Genomic DNA, 19,975 nt, shown 5'->3' with positions numbered 1-19,975 from the left:
TGCTTTGACCATGAAGTGGAATGGAAAGTAGTTCGAGTCGATTATAACAGATGGCACCAAGTGCATCAAGTTGAATGATTGGAAAAGTGGATTATTTTAAAATATGTAATGCATTTTAATTGAATGATTGCCTTTCAATATCACATTGGATAATACAAACCACAGTTATACGATGAAATAATTACAAGATGCAATATGAAATTTTTTTTATTTTAGGATGGTAATTTTTCTTCTAAGTATTTTCGTACTGTTGTTGAAATAACATCGGGGAAACGAATATCAAATGTAACAATTAAATCCCCCCTTCTGGAAGGTTCCTTGGGGAAAGGGAGACCTTTGCCAGCAATTCGTCTGACAGTTTGTGGCTTTATGATATCACCCTTATAGTTAAGGGCTTCTTGACCACCACTTATTAATGGAACATTCACGATGCAACCGCACAAAGCTTGTTTTAGGGAAATCTTGGCTGTGTACCTTAGGTCACTACCTTCTCTTTTGAAAGTACCGTGCGTTTTATCCCTTATAATGAACACTATATCAGCAGGTATTTTGTTAACTCCTTGGTCTCCTTCCTTTGGAAAGGTTATTTTTGTACCAGCCTTCCAACCTGGTTGAACATTTATCTCCAGCATTTTTTCTTCCCGGGCTAGCTTACCACTCGGAAGTAGGACTTTCTTCTGGATTTTCATCTTTTTCACACATCCGTGGAAAACCTCCTCCAGCGTCAAATAAATTTCATGCTCTACAGGAGGGTCTTGACTCATCATATCCCTATGTGGCCCAACGTGGTTTTGAGATCCGGGAAATCCGAAGATAAATGTCGACTCATTTATATCGCTGTCAAAGGCATCGTCATAACCAAAGAAACTCTGAAACGGATTTGTGTTGCCAAAGAATTGAGCGAAAGTGGCCCTTGGATCTCCATGGAAAGTGTAAGTAAACCCGGTGTTGCCATGGGGCCCCGCGCCTCCCTTAAGTCCATCCTCGCCGTAGTTATCGTAAATGTCTCTTTTCTTCTTATCTGAAAGGACCTCGTAAGCTTCAGCTACTTCTTTGAATTTATCTTCAGCTTTCGGGGATTTATTTTTGTCGGGATGATATTGAAGCGCCAATTTGCGATAAGCTTTCTTTATCTCGTCATCACTTGCGTTTTTGGATATACCTAATATGGAGTAATAATCCTTACCCATTTTTTTCGCAGAATGACGTTTTGTACTCACTATACAGCTGAATTTTGATTGATGTTTTTGTCAGTCATTTTACAGATTTCAAGCAGAAGGCAAAGAAAGTCGGTCATAAAACTTTAAGTTTGTGATGACATTTTTGGTGCAAACTGAGTACATATTTTGAACTCTGTGAAATAGTTACAAAACATCATTAACTAGACCAGCACGTAGGAAATTCTATGGGTTATGATTTTCTAAAATATGGGATATCTACACAATGCAAGTAAAGCACTCAAAAATACTTCATTCAATTTATTGCAAATGAAACATTAACAACTCATCATTAAACTTCACAAATGGGACGTTTGTCCAGTCTGACGACGACTCCTGTACCTCCCGGAGCAGCATTTGTCGTTTTTGACAGATCCAAGCGAAGTGAGAACCACATGGGAATGGTTACCGTTCGTTGACTTAAAAGACTTGGAGTAGTCGTTGTGCATCCTGTTACACCGTCCTCTACAGAGATGGTGTAAAATTATATTGTGCATTTGCTTTGTTCCCTCCTGAAAAACATTGGTATTCGGTAAGTTGAGAAAAATAATTACACAATCCACAACAAATATTACGACCTAAATCGAACTAGCAAACCACCATCACTCAAAGTATCAACGGAAATACCATTCGAGAAAAAGATTAGAAGCTGACTATGTTCAGGAGAAATATGCTGGGACATGTCTATTTATATTCAAAAACTAAAGGAAATAAGAGGCTTTTGGCAACAAATCTTGATATTTTGAAAATATCTAACATAAAACCGTTTCTCCAAATGGAAAAGTCATTTCGAATAAACTCATTATATGTATACAATACAGGGTGTTGTCTACTGAGGGGATCTCGAGAACTATAAGTGCTAGAAGAAAACGGTCAAAACGGATGGCACATTTTCTAGCTCTTTCTCAGAGAATCAAGGAATGTGGAAAACTTTAGCCTCTTACGATTTTTCGTTTTTGAGTTATTAGCAAGAAATTAGATTTTGACGATTTCTCATAACTTTTTTGTCTTTAAAGTTAGAGATCTGAAACTTGAACCTTCTCAGGCACTTTTATACGTAGACTCTACTGACAAAAGATTTTTTTTTAATTTAAAAATTTCAAATTCAATAAAAGTTTGCATTAAAAAAAAATCGACTAATGATTCGAAATGAAAAAATATTTTGAGCTCGTCAGTGGATTCTACGTAAAAAAGTGCCTCTAGAAGGTACAATTTTCGGATATGTATATTCAAAGACTAAAAAGTTATGATGAGAACTTTTCGAAATCGTCAAAATCTCATTTTTTGTCAATAACACAAAAACGTAGAATCGTAGGAGGCTACGGTTTTCACCATTCTTTGTTTCTCTGAAAAAGAGCTAGGAAATGTGTCATCCGTTTTCTTCTAGCTCTTATATTTCTCGAGATCCCCTCAGTGGAGAACGAATTTTGTCCACCCTGTACATACCTTCATATACAGGGTGTTTTCTAATTGAATGTCAATATTTATGGGGGTGATTTTTGAGCCCATTTTAAGAAAAAAACTTCATATAAATATATGTCCTAAACGTCTTATCTTTTGAGATACAGGGTGGTAAAGTTTTCAAAAATGAATCATTTATTATCAATATCTACAAAACCACTTCAAATATTTCAATGAAATTTGTCATACATGTATACTATTAATCAAGAGGCATTTTTTAATGTATCACTCTTTTCTCAATTTCCACCAGTGGCGTTAGTACGTAATTTGACCTACCTATTTTTGCAGACATTGATGGTACGCTCCAGATTTTTAATGAAATAAAAATTATTTTTGAAATTCCCAATCCTTTATTACCAAAATTGATCACTTGACTTTTTTCAATCCGATTCACGGTTTCCGCTTAAAAAAAATAAAAACCGTTTCTCTGCATGATCATAACAATATCCCTAATACATACATATCACAATATCACCATGCAGAGACATACGTAAATTTAATTTTTCAGGTGAAACCCGTGAGTTTGACTAAGAAAATTCAAGATATCATGTCAGTGGCATCCCGGCGTGCCACTGTGACTGTCTAAATAATACCATTCTGTATCTCAAAAGGTAAGACGTTTAGGACATATGTTCATATGAAGTTTTCTTCTTAAAATGGGCCCAAAAATCACCCCCATAAATATTGACATTCAATTAGGAAACACCTTGTATAACACATCCACCATCTCTTTCTTATTAAAAAATTTTTCGAGGTTGAAGCCACCTTTTATGGGGGTCTTTTTCCGGAACAAATTTATGATGAAAATCTGTCCCCCAATAGTTAGCCTTTTTTTTTTAAATCTTCGAAAATTCTTTCTTTTCTGAGTTATGAGGGGGTCAAATTTTCGTTCAGACACCCTATATAATGCTCACATTATACGGGTACACCACCAAAAATTGGTCTGTCAGTTTTCGGGTTTTTGAGAAAAAAATTGCCTTTCAGGAGCTATCTTTAGGGAGGTGTGTCTAATCAGGGGCTGCTCAAAAAGCGTACCTACGTAAATTTTAATTCTCGCGTTCGTCCCATAAAATGAATCACCCGGATTCGAAACTCGCTTGAGACTTAATTTCTTTCTATTTTTCTTTCAGTGCAGACGGAGAAGTGAAAGTTGAAAACTTGACCTTTCTGCGAAGTTTGCATCGTTTTAAATTTCCTGATTTCCCAAAGCTGTACGTTCTCTCGTTCCAGATTATGAATGAAATCTCGTAACTCCGTTGTTAATGTCTGCAGATGAAGGCATAACAGATACTGCGAAAATCTTACTGGCTACTAGCTTTGCACTTCGGGAACCCCGTTGAGAATGCTTTGTAAGACCCTAAGTAGTCCCAGAACTAGAAACTTTCCCAACCAGTCGAGTTCAGTTGAGGTTATACGAGTTGCAATCCTCTTCGAAACTTCCTTATTTTAATCTGAATATTCATTCATCTTATACCTACATCTCCTTTTGATTATGTATGAAAAAAAAAAACTAATCTCAAATTAATCTTACCATATCTTTATCAATTTTTCCCCTTATGAATTTTGTGTCAGTGTTTGAATATACAGGGTGTCTGTAAACAAATGCGAAGGACTTAGGAAGATGATTCCTCGATGAAAATAATCAGGGGTAGTTCCTATAAATTTTTTTCGAAATCGACCTCCCTTCCAAGATACATCCTTCGGAATGCGATGAGGAGTTGACAGTTTTTAATTTTTTTACGGGTTCTAAAAAACACTGAGCCATAAAACTAAACATAATATGAAGCACTTAGTAGATGTTACTCACACAATTTTTTTAGATTTCATAACTGCATTATTTGGGGTTGAAAATAACAACTCCTTATGATCTTCCTCCAAAAATTGTTTTCCCGGGTCAGATTTTCGAAAAATAAAATTCTCTTATGGTTTTCCATTCAATTTTAGAAAAAAAAGTCTTTAGCGAAATTTCGATACAGTCGATACTTTTCTCGGAATAAAAAAAAACTTACAAGCAGTATACGCAGGTCTATGATGCAGAGATGCATGTATTTTAGCGGGAGGTTTTCAACCCCAAATAATGCAGTATTGAAATCTAAAAAAATTGTGTGAGTAACATCTACTTGGTGCTTCATAATATGTATAGTTTCATGACTCAGTGTTTTTAGAACCCGTAAAAAAAATTAAAAACTGTCAACTCGTCATCGCCTTCCAAAGGCTGTATCTTGGAAGGGAGGTCGATTTCGAAAAAAAATTATAGGAACTACCCCTGCTTATTTTCATCGAGGAATCATCTCCCTGTTTCAGACACCCAATATATGAGTTTAAAAGTGTGCCATCTTTTGGGAGTCGCATCTTAGCAGAGGATGATAAAAAAAATAATATAGAAGATGCACACTATTTTCTTAAAAGGAAGCACGCCTTTTCAATTATTTTGTACTGTATATAATGAGTTTATTTTAGAAGGCTCTTTCAGTTGGAGCAACGGTTTATGCTGAATGTTTCTGAAATATCAATATTTATTGCCAGCATATTTCTCCTATGTAGACGTCTCAAAGAAATATGACTTTGATCTTTATTCCACATGGTTTGCAATCTTTAATATTTAAAATATTACTGGATATTTTCCAGTATTATTAACAGTATAAACCATACTCGAACTTTCGAAATTCCAACACAACTAACTGATACTGGTACTGCTATGGTTCCTAAAATTTTTCAAATTAAATCACCTGAATTAATATATGCCAAAATTTTGAATGTAACTTGGTTAAAAATCCAAAATCGAGTGAGAATTGAAGTTTCCAACCTACCTTAATCTCCCTCATCCTTATACTATAGATGATGGGATTAACGATCATCTTCAAAAACAGCATTTCGTTGTCGAAAAATCTGATCATCAGTATAAGACGCGGATAATTTTCGTTGAATTTATCAAGCAGTTCGCCCCTAACGAAGCAATCTTGCCTACAGGTAAGGGTGTAGAGGATAAGAGCTGGCATCCAGCCCATCACGCAAGATCCCAATATGATCAGGGTGGTGTAGACAGCCCTAAGGTTCCCCTTGGTCTTATTCTGCTCGTGGGCCTTCTGCTTAGTCACATGCCTGCATTTATGCCCCCTCCACACCGTGCTACCCGTCCTGGACAGGTCTTTCCAGACTTTTCTCTGATGCCTTATCATTATCAATATCCACAAGTAACATATGACGATGAGAAACATGGAGAGCAGAACGAAAGACCCAAAGATCATCCTGAATCGGAAGCTTGAGATGAATTTTATGCTTTCCTCATCTATATCATCGCTGTCCTCGGCTGAGGGTAGGTAGGTGGGGTACCAGTTTGTTTCGTTGAAGAAGCTATCATTCAGTTCGGGATGGCTTAGATTGAAATTGAGCGTAAAATTGTAGTACACCAATGTGTTATTTGGGGGCGTTGGATCTCTGAGCATCGCTTGCCAAAAAGACACACCGCCTTCTAATGTGTACAAGGCGATGATGAAGGTGGTTGGAACTAACCACAGAAGAAGGATGAGACCTGACGTTCCCCTCTGTGAAAGACGGGAGTTATGATGGAGTGGCTTCTTTATGCCTGCAACAGAAAAGTTATAAGTGAGAACGTGAGTTTGCACACAATATGCAGATTGTGCAAATGTGACATTACAGGGTCAGAGAACTCAGTTTGTACATATACTGCTCCACAAATGTTGAGGAATTTTGAGACTGTTTCAGAAGTTTTGGATTTACGTGATACCAACTCTGAAAGAGCAACATTTTTAGTGATGAATCTCGACATTTCATTCACCTTGGCGCAACCGTTGAGGAAGTTTCAACTGACGCCATCTTTTTGGAAAATTTTCGAAAGTTCCCTTTCGAGTCGTTTTTCTTCCAGGAAAATTATCGCAGATCTGAATGTGATAAATATTCTGAAAGACCAAATCCTCTAGTAATGAATCTGAGAATTTCATCCATTTCGGCAAAACCGTTCGGTCTTGAGGAAGTTATCATTTTGGGAATTTTTCGAAAGTCAATTTTTGAGTCGTTTTTCTTCCAGATCTAAATATGATTCATATTCTAAAAGACCATCTCTTCCAGTAATGAATCTGAGAATTTCAATCATTTCAGCACAACCGTTCGGTCTTGACGAATTCTAATGAGAAATTTGCACTTTTTGAAAAATGCCATTTCCAAGATGAAAATCTAAACGAAATTGCTCGCAATAGATTCAGCCTATTCGAAAACCTACATTTTCTTACCAAAATTTCAAATATCTGGCCTGTTTAGGAGAAAATAATTTTTTTCGTTTTTCCACTTTTCATTTTCGAGTTGACTTCGAACAGCTTTCTGGAGTACAATTCTTTATTGAATCATCAACTGCTTGGTTTTATAGAATCTTCAAAACAAATTCTATGCACTCCATATCCTAAGACAGTAATAGAACATCCTGATTTTCAGACAGACTAGCAAATAGGTCATTTCAGGGGGGTCTAACCCCTTGCTCATTTTTGACCCAAAAAATCGAGATTTTCGAAATCGAGTTTCTGTGCTAGGGTGGAAGCCTTGGCAATGCTGATTATGAAACCGGAAATCCCAATTCGATCAGACGAATATAACAGGAGATATCGCAGATTGAAAATTGCAATTTTTGAAAAATGCCATTTCCGAGATGAACATCTAAACGAAGGGAGATAGGCTTTCGAAATTGCTCGCAATAGATTCAGCGTGTTCGAAAACCTATATTTTCAAACCAAAATTTCAAATATCTGGTCCTGTTTAGGAGAAAATAATTTTTTTTGTTTTTCCACTTTTCATTTTCGAGTTGTCTTGGAAGAGCTCTCTGGAGTGCAATTCTTTATTGAATCATCAACTGTTTGGTTTTCTAGAATCCTCAAAACAAATTATATACGCTCCATATCCTAAGTCAGTAATAGAACATCCTGATTTTCAGAAAGACTAGCAAATAGGTCATTTTAGGGGGGTCTAACCCCTTGCTCATTTTTGACCCAAAAAATCGTGATTTTCGAAATCGAGTGTTTGAGCTAGGGTGGAAGCCTTGGCAATGCTGATTATAAAACCGCAAATCCCAATTCGATCGGACCAATATAACAGGAGATATCGCAGGTTGAAAATTGCAATTTTTGAAAAATGCCATTTCCAAGATGAAAATCTAAACGAAGGGAGATAGGGTTTCGGAATTGCTCGCAATAGATGCAGCGTGTTCGAAAACTTATATTCTCATACCAAAATTTCAAATATCTGGTCCTGTTTAAAGGAAAATAATTTTTTTTGTTTTTTCACTTTTCATTTTCGAGTTGACTTCGAAGAGCTCTCTGGAGTGCAATTCTGTATTGAATCATCAACTGTTTGGTTTTCTAGAAACCTCAAAACAAATTATATGCGCTCCATAACCTAAGTCAGTAATAGAACATCCTGATTTTCAGAAAGACTAGCAAATAGGTCATTTTAGGGGGTCTAACCCCTTGCTCATTTTTGACCCAAAAAATCGTGATTTTCGAAATCGAGTGTTTGAGCTAGGGTGGAAGCCTTGGCAATGCTGATTATAAAACCGCAAATCCCAATTCGATCGGACCAATATAACAGGAGATATCGCAGGTTGAAAATTGCAATTTTTGAAAAATGCCATTTCCAAGATGAAAATCTAAACGAAGGGAGATAGGGTTTCGGAATTGCTCGCAATAGATGCAGCGTGTTCGAAAACTTATATTCTCATACCAAAATTTCAAATATCTGGTCCTGTTTAAAGGAAAATAATTTTTTTTGTTTTTTCACTTTTCATTTTCGAGTTGACTTCGAAGAGCTCTCTGGAGTGCAATTCTGTATTGAATCATCAACTGTTTGGTTTTCTAGAAACCTCAAAACAAATTATATGCGCTCCATAACCTAAGTCAGTAATAGAACATCCTGATTTTCAGAAAGGCTAGCAAATAGGTCATTTTAGGGGGGTCTAACCCCTTGCTCATTTTTGACCCAAAAAATCGTGATTTTCGAAATCAAGTTTTTGAGCTAGGGTGGAAGCCTTGGCAATGCTGATTATAAAACCGCAAATCCCAATTCGATCGGACGAATATAACAGGAGATATCGCAGGTTGAAAATTGCAATTTTTGAAAAATGCCATTTCCAAGATGAAAATCTAAACGAAGGGAGATAGGGTTTCGGAATTGCTCGCAATAGATGCAGCGTGTTCGAAAACTCATATTCTCATACCAAAATCTCAAATATCTGGTCCTGTTTTAAGGAAAATAATTTTTTTGGTTTTTTCACTTTTCATTTTCGAGTTGTCTTGGAAGAGCTCTATGGAGTGCAACTCTTTATTGAATCATCAACTGTTTGGTTTTCTAGAATCCTCAAAACAAATTATATGCGCTCCATATCCTGAGTCAGTAATAGAACATTCTGATTTTCAGAAAGACTAGCAAATAGGTCATTTTAGGGGGGTCTAACCCCTTGCTCATTTTTGACCCAAAAAATCGAGATTTTCGAAATCGAGTTTTTGAGCTAGGGTGGAAGCCTTGGCAATGCTGATTATAAAACCGCAAAACCCAATTCGATCGGACGAATATAAGAGAAGATATCGCAAATTGAAAATTGCAATTTTTGAAAAATGCCATTTCCAATATGAAAATCTGAACGAAGGGAGATAGGCTTTCGAAATCGATCAATTTATCTCCAGAGTTGCCGTGGAAGAAATATCCTAGATTAAACTTAGGGGCAAATTAATATTATCTGCCTGTTCGATGTTCTCATATTGTAGAGCCTATTCAAGTTGATGCTCTGGTTCAAGACTTGAATTCTGTTAGTTTGACTTAAATGGAATCAAAATCTGTATCGGAGATGGAGATACACTTTGAGTGGCTTGAGGAGACTACACATCCTGAATGTTCAGTTAGCTACCGAAGAGTCACTGAATCGTGGTTCGTGCTATCATCGTCTGTTGCTGTGAGGACGTTTTGTCACGAAGCTGTGGACGGAAATTGATCGAATTCATCACGCCTGTGGTGAAATTCCCCTCGCGTTAGTTCCAGAATATGGAACCATCGGTCAGAAATTGAATAAGTTAATATTGGACATCTCCAGAATCCTAATCTGTATATACAAGGCATAAATCTGCATATACAAAGTTGCGAAAAAATTCAAGTGGTTAATTCCTTGTCAAAAAATTGTATGGGTCTTTCATATAAGTTTCTCTTTTTTGAACAACCCCAGCTTAGATAAAGCCTCCCTGAAAAATTTTCACATTTTTCTCCAAGGAAACCAGGAAAGTGACAGCAATGAAATTGGGCAGACAAGGCAATAAAAAGAAATTTTGGTGGTGTTTCCCTCTTATTGCAAGCCACCCCTGAAATGTGTTTCCCAGGAAACGTACTTCCTTTTTCCTGGCTTTTTAAAATAAGCTTTATCTATGGAAGAATACAAGCAGAAATGTTACATTATGAATGTCTGAAAATTACTTCGAAAAGATGACTACAATATTCTTGAATTTTCACAATTAACGTTTTTAGGCACGTACTATTTTTAAAGAAAAAATTAAATTCTTAATCTTAACGATTCTGCACATTGACAAAAGTCTGATGAACTAGCATTCTGAAAGTTTAAAGCAAAAACAACAAATTGTTCAATATTATAATGGTGAGTCTTTGACTTGTACAAATATTTCAACAGTAGATTCTTGAGGTCAAAAGAAACAATTTTTTCATTACCATTTTACCGAATCAGCTCGGTTTAAAAGATTCATTCATTCATTGCTGAATCTCGTTACCGAGAATAAAACTACAACAAGACTAAAAAACCGGACTATCGGTGCGATCAAATTTATAATTCTTAGGGCTACTTGCGACTGTGCCCTCCTGTGGCTGTGACTGAAGAGATCCAACCGTGACCTACAGATCCTTCCACACTCTAGGCATGGAAAGTCACCAACCAGATCTGGCCGCCGCTGTATTCTTCTCGAGTCTCCATTATAACTGTGAACCAAAGATCTCCACTGTGAAATGTCTAACACTAGTTGTTCCCAGTTATGATTGGCATTAACTGATTTTAGGGATTGATGCAGTATATACTTGAACCGCTTATACTGGCCTCCTGGTTTCCGAGCATCCTCTGTGAATTCGCCGTACAGAGCTGTTTTGGGGAATCTCATTCATCCTCAGAATGTGGCCGCTCCATCTGAGTCTGGCCCTCGTTTCTTGAGTCTCAATTGTTATACAACTCGCGCGCTGCAAGACTTTTGCATTTGAAACTTTGTGGAACCATCTGATGTGCATTATTTGTCTTAGATGACGTTGTTGCTTTTGTTCAAGCTGTTTAATGTGTCGCCTGTTGGGAGTCCAGCTTTCGCTTCTGCAAAGAAGCTTTGGGAGGACCACTGCTTTGTAAACAGCTGTCTTGGTTTTAAGATTGAGGTCGTGATTTTGAAACACTCTGACCTTTAGCTTCCAGAATGCCCGTGATGCCGAATTGATACGGTTGTGTATTTTCGTGTCCTGGTTAGCCCTAGTATTTATGAGCTTTCCAAGTATTTGAACTGCTCGACCTGTTCTAGAGTTTCATCCTCCAGGTTGATATCTGTTTGAAGGTTTTCTGGCGGACTTACCAGCATTTTGGTTTTGTCAATGTTGTTTAAAAGATACAGGCCGTTGAAAAACCATAAAAATGTTATTTTTAGTTCTCACAAACGGTTTTATCAAACGAAATGAATTTTGAAATATAAGGTCCTTTCGTTTGCATAAAAAGTGTAGCACTATTCTACACTCGAGTTGATTTACACCAGTGTAGAAGAAGTGTAGATTATCTACGCATAGTCAAAATGAGATGTAGATAAACTACACTTCCTCCACACTGGTGTAAATTCAATCAGCAAACGTATACTAAAATGGAGTGTAGAAAAGTGTTACATTTTTTATGCAAACGAAAGGACCTATAATTTTTCATTTATTTGATGAATCTATTTTTAGCACAAGATATCACCCACGTCTTCCAACTTTTTCATTATGACCATTACGTACCATAAAAATACAAGAATTTCAAAGAACCCAACTCTTGAAACTGAGTTGGACGCTGTCTAATGAATATTTGAATGTTTTGTAAAATAAAAGTATTCTCTATATTTTCTCATAAAATTCTCCGATGTTCAAAAATTTAAAAAGTGTTTACGAAATTTGAAAAATTGTGTACTTTGGCCGAATAAAACTTTGTTTAAAAGATCCACAGATGTGTAGTGTCACAGATGTAGCTGAAGATTCTGAAGGTAAGTTTGTTTTTCCAGGAGTGTTACAGCTCATTATGAAACTCAAAATGGCTATATCTTTTTATATTAATGCTAACTCAATACAAATCAGTAATAATAATATAATACATCATACTACAGACTAGATGGAGTTCATTTTCGTCTGCCTTTTTGCTAACTTACCTATGTAGTGGGTGAAACCCAAACCGAGGAGGTGAAAAACTGTAACCAGTATAAAAGACATCCTGATGATGTCGAGGATGATGTACGTTCGCCTGCTGATCAAATTCTCGCAAAAAATGGCCCCTCCCGACAGGCACGATGCGCAGCTATCAGCCAATGCCAGACTTAGGCTGATCTTCAAAACTGAATTCAAGGGCCTTCTTATCCAGTGAATACAGGCGAATACCTTCAGGTTGACCACCACGGCCAAAACGCACGTCACACATAGCAACCATTTCACTATCGATGTTAAATTCTCGATATCTTCGGGCACTGCTCCTTTATCTGCATATGACGAATCGGAGATGATTTGGGTAAAATTTGCCATCTGTTCACGGCATCACTCTGAAAAAAAGAATAGGTACATAAAAGGATTCTGTTTGCCAATATAAGGGCCTAGATTACGAATATGCGAACAGAATTTTGCTGAAAGGATTAGTTTTTAAGTTATGGTCCATTCAAAATCGGAAATTTTGGCCCTTAGTTCCAGATGAAATGGGGATGAGTCGGTAATTCCCCAGGCAAAGAAATTACTGGCATACTGGCTCTATGCTTGCGACACATTGTAGACATATTTCACCCAAGTGTGGCAGTCATTCCTAGATGACTGAATAATACATATACAGTTAATTGATCCCTCATTGATTTTGAAGATTTTTGGCATAGTGATGGTTTATCATGTTTCCATTCTACAGTTTCGATTTAAGCACTAGGAAATTAATTTTTTCCGAGGAACTAAAAAAAAAATTTTAACCTCTGGTTGATTTTGGCGCCCCCTTAAGCTGACGCCCGGGGCAAGCGCCCCGCTTGCCCCCCCCCCTAGATCCGGGCCTGGTGGAGGATCACCCTCGTCGTTAGAAATGCCTTCAGTACTCAAATTAATAATAGTCAAATCTTGCTTTTGACTGGGAGGGTCTTTCAATATTCAAATGAGCCCGCGTATCCAAATTATATCATATATTTTAGGTCCCAGAAATCTTCTGTTCACAATTGCAAGTCATACATTGAATCCAAACCGTCCTTGCCTGTTTATTTGTCTACAAATATTTTCATTTTGGTTTGACCAATAGTTTTCATTATGTCTATTGAATCACTATTGATCCTCACTTCATCTATCCATATAACTTTAAACTTATATGAACGGAAAGTTTCAATTTGGATCATAGAGATGGAGATTTATTGGTAGTGGACAATTTTATGGTCAATGGTTTCCTAGAACTCTATCAAAAATCCAAATTTTACTAAAATGGTGATTTTGCCTTGAGTAAAGAAGTAATACATATATTGACATCTATATATTTTTGAAAAGCTAATTTTTTTGGATGATATGAGACCAAAACAAGCATGCATTCATATTTAAAATAACGAAGTTGTTTTTTTTCTTTTAACCCTTAATACAAGAGGTAAAAAAAAGTTGAATATGGTATCGTATTTCCAATAAAAAAGTGCCTGTAGAAAGTTTTTACCGTTTTCAGATATTTTCGAAAATTAAGGAGCTACGGCACATTTTCGAAATCGACAAAATATAAAAATTTGGTCATATCTTCAAGACAAATGAAGATATCGAGAAACGATTTTCAGTAATGGACTTTTCACGAAAATCGAGACTCCTTTCAAGCAATTTGGGATACCCTGTACTTCCCTCACTAATTTCACCGATTACAGATTTTAACGAGCCACATCCATGATCCACCTCGAGGGTCATGATTTATATCTTTCGCAAACTATTTCCATCTTCCCCGTTTTAATCTCCCAATCAAAATTCCCCCCTCGACGTCATCACGATTAGAAGAATCCCACTAATACACATAGAGAATAAATTCCCTTTTAATTGGAATTTCTTGGAGGAAATCTTGGAGAGTTGATCCTCTTTCGTCGAAGCATACTTACGCGAATCTGATTGTGGAGATTATTGGTTTGCAATGAGCTGCGTGTCTGCGGAATCTAATGAAAAAAACCTCCGGGAGGATTTTCCGATTCTTCCCCAGAACGGAGGAAATGAGAGGCGTTAATTTGGTACAAGAGCAAGGAGCAAGCCAGTAATGGGAAACCACCCTACTGCACAAATTCACCCGACTTATGAAAGTAATGTGATCGTTTCATAGTTTGATAATGATGGAGCAATCAATATTGATCCCAAATGGATAGAAAATCTCATCCCTCAAATTGAGATACCCTTAGAGCTCCTCCCCTCCTTTCTGTGATATTTGATTCAAAATCTCCTCATCAACAATTATTGAAAGAGATCACTGAACTTCCATCCATTTATTCCAGGAATTTTCCCAACAAGATGTTTATTTTGATCAGATACCAGATTTCACCATGCTTTCATTTCTTCAATTATTGTCAATTCAAATGGGAAATAACAGGTTAAGCATATGAAAAACCACATGATTTTTCATGCTACTGCATGATTTCAGAAGACAAGTGTTTGAAAAAGAATAGGATGAAACAACTAATAGTTATTTTTGTATCTAGTGCGCGAAATGCTACTCTGGTGATCGAGAACTGATTTTTTTTAACGAGGCGCAGCCGAGTTAAAAAAATAGTCGAGATCACCAAAGTATTTCGCGCATGAGATGCAAACAAAATTTTTTCTACAAACGTCAAAAATATTATTCTAAAATAAGAAACATGCTTAGCTTAATATGAAAAAGAGTATTGAAATTTCAGGATCAAGTGCTGTCACCTCTACGGCAGTTGCTTGCAAATCAAAAATGGATAGTCTTATCCAACTCCTAAATCTACGATATCACGAGCTGAATCTGAGTTATCTGTTTTAGGAATACCTAATTATTGGTTCGTGCACTGGCTGCACCATTAATGTTAACATTGTGAATAATAAATAAAATTAGATAGTGTTAAATTTTCTCACAATTTGAAAGCCTTAATTATTGTTATACATTAATAAATGAATGATTTCTTGGATTTTTGCTTGATTGAGGAACATAAAGGTTAAGACATAAAAATCCCATATAGTTTACATGCAGTGTGCGAAGTAAGTATTTCGCACACTACTTCGCGCATGGTGTCATGGTAACGAAGGAAAATGAAAAAAAGGGTCACTTCGCATATTGTTGTCAATGCGCGAACCTTGTCATTTTTTGACGTTTGTAGAAAAAGATATTTTATTTAACAGATGTTTCAGATAATTCAACAAAAACCAGGAATAGATACGAGAAATTTATAAGTGATTCCTATATGAATTGTTCAGCAGTGTATATGAATTTTGGAGCCTTTATATTTTTTCATTGCTTAATTTCAAAAAACAGTATGTTTGAAGTAGGTTTTTCAGTGATTTTTCCAGCGATGTCCCCTTTACTCCTTGAACAACTAAATTGATTTCACGAAACCCTTCAATGTTTTTGCTAGGTTTTTTGACTTGATTTTACTTTTCCAACATATCCACAGCTTTATTGGGTGAACTGACACAGTCTAGAAAGTGTTTCTATGCTTCGATTTGTTAAAATAAAATTGCTTGAATGAAAAATACAGGGGTGATTCGTACAAATATTTCAATAATAGATTCTTGAGGTCAAAAGAAACACCTTTTTCCTACAACATTTTGTCCGATTCGGCCCTGATAAAAAGGAATGGGCTTTTTGAGATTTCATAATGAGCTGTGCCACCCCTGGAATAACAAAATTGCCTTCAGAATAACTAGCTAAATCTGTGACACATTTGTGGATCTTATAAACAGAGTTGTATTCAGTCAAATTATTCAATTATTCAAATTTCACAGATACTTTAATTTTTGAATATCAAATTACTCGAAAACGGCGCATTATACGAGAAAATATGAGGAATACAATTACAAAACGTTAAAATATTCATAAGATTATTGCGTTCAACTCAGTTTAAGAGTTTCAGAGTTGGGTTCTTTGAATTTTTGGTATTTTTATACTACGTAATAGTCATAAAGAGAAAACAAGAAGACATGGGTGATATCTTGTGTTCGAAAAAGATTTATTAAAAAAAGAGGATGTATTGATATCTAGTTAGCCTAGACCAGTTCCATGCATAAAAAAATATTGCTTTACCCTAGCAACGAACAATAACTCCTTAGAAGTGTCAGTGTGCAGTTTCAGGTCAAAAAAGTAAACCAAAGTTACGCAATAAATGAAAAGAAAGTATATGTCCACCGAAATTGTGAAAATCGAAAAATTGGAGTATCGAGCAATCATCAAGTACCTGTATTCAAATGGGTTAAGAGGTGAGCACATTTACGAAGATATGCTTAATACCCTTGGTGATCAATGTCCTTCGTATGCGACCGTGAAAAATTGGACTGCAAGCTTCAAAAGAGGTAAATTTTCCATTGAAGATGATGACCGATCGGGAAGGCCTGTTTCTGTGTCAGTCCCCGAAAATATCGATGCAGTTCATGACATGATTTTATCAGACCGTCGAATTGAGCTAAAACGGATATCTGAATTACTGAATATTTCATACGAACGCGTTCATCATATATTTCGTATCAATTTGAACATGAGAAATATTGCTGCAAAATGGATCCCCAAATGTTTGAATGTTGACTAAAAGCGTGCAAGGGTAGAAGCATCGCGTTCGATCTGTGCTCGATTTGAAAACGATGTAGACTTCTTACATCGAATTGTTACTATGGATGAGACTTGGGTACATTTCTACGATCCAGAAACAAAGCAGCAATCGATGGAATGGCGACACTCTGGTTCACCAACACCTAAGAAGTTTCGTGTCCAAAAATCTGCTGGAGAAGTTCTTGCTTCAGTTTTTTGGGATTGCCATGGAGTAATCATGATTGATTTTTTGGATAAGGGTAGAACAATAACCGGAGATTACTATTCAACATTACTGAACACTCTACGGAAAAAAATTAAAGAGAAAAGACGCGGAAAGCCATCAAAGGGTTTTTGTTTTTGCAGGACAACGCCCAGCACACATCTCATGTTGCCATGCAAAAAATTCGTGATTTAGGGTTTGAATTACTAGAACACCCCCCTTATTCACCAGATTTGGCTCCATCCGACTATCATCTCTTTCCTCAACTGAAAAAAAGTTTAAAAGGTCGTAAATTTTCTTCCAACGAGGAGGTAATAAAAGCTATGGAGGTCTGGTTTGCAGAGCAAAAAAAAAAACATTAGTTTTGGTAGGTCTAGAGACGTTGCAGTTTCGCTGTAATAAAATATTTTGACATTGAAATTTTGTTTGGTTCTACAGTGGGCTAAGAATTTTTCAATATATCCTCGTATATTCTGAAATTCATTTTGTTTGTGAGATAAATTTTTTCATGGTTGTTCAACAGGCTGTATCTTTCAAACCGAGCCGATTCGGAAAGAATGGTAGAGAAAAAAATTGTTTCTTTTGACCTCAAGATTCTACTGATTATTTTTACGAGTCAAAGATTTACCCTGTATACATTACCAGGTTTGAGATGGTTACATGAAACAAATTGGCGAATGCTTCGGGTAAAATTGTTCAAGAATGGCGAGTAATTAATGGAATATTATGGTGGATCTGGGAAGGAAAATTGGGAATATTTTAGAAAACAGTGCGTTCATCTGTATCTCGAAACACTCAAGACAAAGCTCTGAATTTGTGGCCTTTATATTTGAATGAAATATAGTACGATTTTAGGACAGCCGACAGCCCTGCATCTCAAGTGGCAATATTTTATGAATGAAAGTAGTAGCGTTTCAGTTGAAACACAATGTATAACGTGACGTATGATGCCAGACCCTCGAAAGCGCAATATCCTGATGATAATGAATTCAACATTAATTTCGTACTTGTGATATACAGAAGTTGAACTAATTACTTTTCCTCCAGTAACGAATCTGGTCCAGGGTATAAGGTAAAAGTTTAATTAGATATAATAGGCTTATTTGCTGTCCACGCAGACTGCTGCATGGCTAACATACTCAATTGAGTGCATTTGAAACGTAACTCTATTGCGAGCTGTGTGGTGGCTAATTAATCTAGACCTGAACTGAAAGGAGTCCTTAAAGGTTATGTTTAGTTAACATGAGAGGGAAGCGATTGTGGAAATCGAAGCTACTAAATTAAGCCAACGATCGTTGTACTCTGTAGCTCATTATGATGCACGAGTGGCTGTTTACATTTAAAATGTAGAAATTTACTGGATTCCTGGTTCATAATTATCATCTTACATCAGTCCAACAAAGGCGGTTGTTCATTGAATATAGAATACTACATCTTATAGTTGTGGACATTGTGAGGAATAAATTATATATCAAGTAATATAGTAATATTAGCTTGGGGAGGAAGCAATACTCTTTTTATGTGAAAGAAACACTTTTTTCCATACCATTGTTTCCGATTCGGCCCGGATAAAAAGATATAGCTATTTTAAGTTTTTATAATGAGCTATGCCACCCCTGGAAAAACAAAATTACCTTCAGTATAACTAGTTAAATCTGTGACACTACACATCTGTGGATCTTTTAAATAGAGTTTTGTTCAGCCAAAGTACCCAATCTTCAAAATTTCACAGATTCTTTTTGATTTTTGAACATCGAATAACCCGAAATCGGCGCATTATATGAGAAAATATGAAGAAAGCTTTTATTTTACAAAACGTTCAAACATGGGCGCCCGCAGAAATTTTTCTCAGGGGGGGCAAAATATCATCTACGATTAGTTTTACTGAAAGAAAAATTTCTCTAACGGTGTCTATCAGAATCTCAGGGGGGGCCGTGGCCCCCCCTGGCCCCCCCTGCGGGCGCCCATGCGTTCAAATATTCACATAGCGTCCAACTTAGTTTCAAAAAATGAAAAAACTGGAAGATGTGGGTGATATATTGTGTTTGGAGAAGTTTGATCAAATAATGAATGAAAAACTATATTCCGAATATCATTTCATTCGATAAAACTAAATAGAACTAAAAATATTTTTTTTATGGTTTTTCAACAGCCTGTATCACTTGAACCGAGCCGATTCGTAAAAAATGGTGAAGGAAAAGAGTGTTTCTTTTGACCTCTGACCTCAACAATACCTATACTGTTGAAAAATTTGTACTAGTTAAAGACATCCTTTATAGTCCATATAAAGAATAATCAAAATCTGACACAAGTTGTCCATTTGACTATTTTTTTAACTATTTTCGACTCTCTTCGTCCCACTGATGAATTGGCATACCTCATATAACTTTTTTTTTTTATCCTACCATCTAATAATCTTCCCAATCCACAAAGTCTTCGCGACCGTCAAGTTAATCCATGTTCAGTATCGTGGGCTCCCTCTGACCTTTTAAAGAAAATACAAAACAATGATTATTCACATACAGAATCAGTTTGTATGACTTTCTGCAACCGGCCAATCAGGCCCGGACTGGCCAGGTCCGCAGGTCCGCGATCGCGGAGGGCCCCCGGCCTGAGGGGCCCCCACTAACGTAGATAAAGATAATAGATGAAGTAGCTTCAACAAGTGAGTTGCCCACAAAGAAGCTGTTACTTCAGGCCAAGGGGAGTAAAATGTTGAGGCATCTTAGTTAAGCCCCTTCTATTCTAGTATCACAGCATTATAAACTGTTAAACACACAGATTCGTTTTTAATTTTAGTGTTATTTTTCTAATCACTAAAATCCGTTTTTAATTATTTTTATTACAAAAATTATTTTCACCTAATTCATTCATACATTTGGTGTGGCTACAATACTGCATTTTGGAACTAGAAACAGATTACATATATGATTAATATGATTTTCACATAAAATGAGTGGCAAACCACGACACGTGTTTTGTGATCACAATAAGATCTTCAGGTTGTTGAGGGTTCACTGAAAAATTTGGTACAGAACGAGGAGATTTATAGACAAACACAGGTTGTTTTTACGG

General features: G+C 36.4%; 2 protein-coding genes across 2 annotated transcripts in view; both read right to left on the bottom strand.

The window, feature by feature from the left end:
• Nucleotides 1–191: 191 nt before the first annotated feature.
• LOC123314852 (dnaJ protein homolog 1-like) lies at nt 192–1,250 on the bottom strand. The gene has a single exon (XM_044900244.1). It carries the CDS (start codon nt 1,188–1,190, stop codon nt 213–215), a length of 978 nt encoding a protein of 325 aa, XP_044756179.1. The 5' UTR covers nt 1,191–1,250; the 3' UTR covers nt 192–212.
• Nucleotides 1,251–1,463: 213 nt separating this feature from the next.
• Nucleotides 1,464–19,975, bottom strand: part of LOC123322779 — a 114,856-nt gene continuing 96,344 nt past the window's right edge. Inside the window, exons 2-4 of the mRNA XM_044910795.1 lie at nt 12,101–12,484; nt 5,489–6,264; nt 1,464–1,729 (exon numbers count right to left, since the gene is read on the bottom strand). Of these exons, the coding sequence (XP_044766730.1) occupies nt 1,517–1,729; nt 5,489–6,264; nt 12,101–12,467 (1,356 nt within the window). The 5' untranslated portion in view covers nt 12,468–12,484 and the 3' untranslated portion in view covers nt 1,464–1,516. The remainder of the gene's footprint in view (nt 1,730–5,488; nt 6,265–12,100; nt 12,485–19,975) is intronic.

Source organism: Coccinella septempunctata, chromosome 1 (genome assembly GCF_907165205.1).
Source record: "Coccinella septempunctata chromosome 1, icCocSept1.1, whole genome shotgun sequence".
NCBI classification, from domain to species: domain Eukaryota; kingdom Metazoa; phylum Arthropoda; class Insecta; order Coleoptera; family Coccinellidae; genus Coccinella; species Coccinella septempunctata.
This window is presented reverse-complemented; position numbering and strand designations above follow the sequence as displayed.

What these genes read in the sequence shown, in the direction of transcription:
- LOC123314852 (XM_044900244.1), bottom strand. Translation starts at nt 1,190, where the DNA reads ATGGGTAAGGATTATTACTCCATATTAGGTATATCCAAAAACGCAAGT.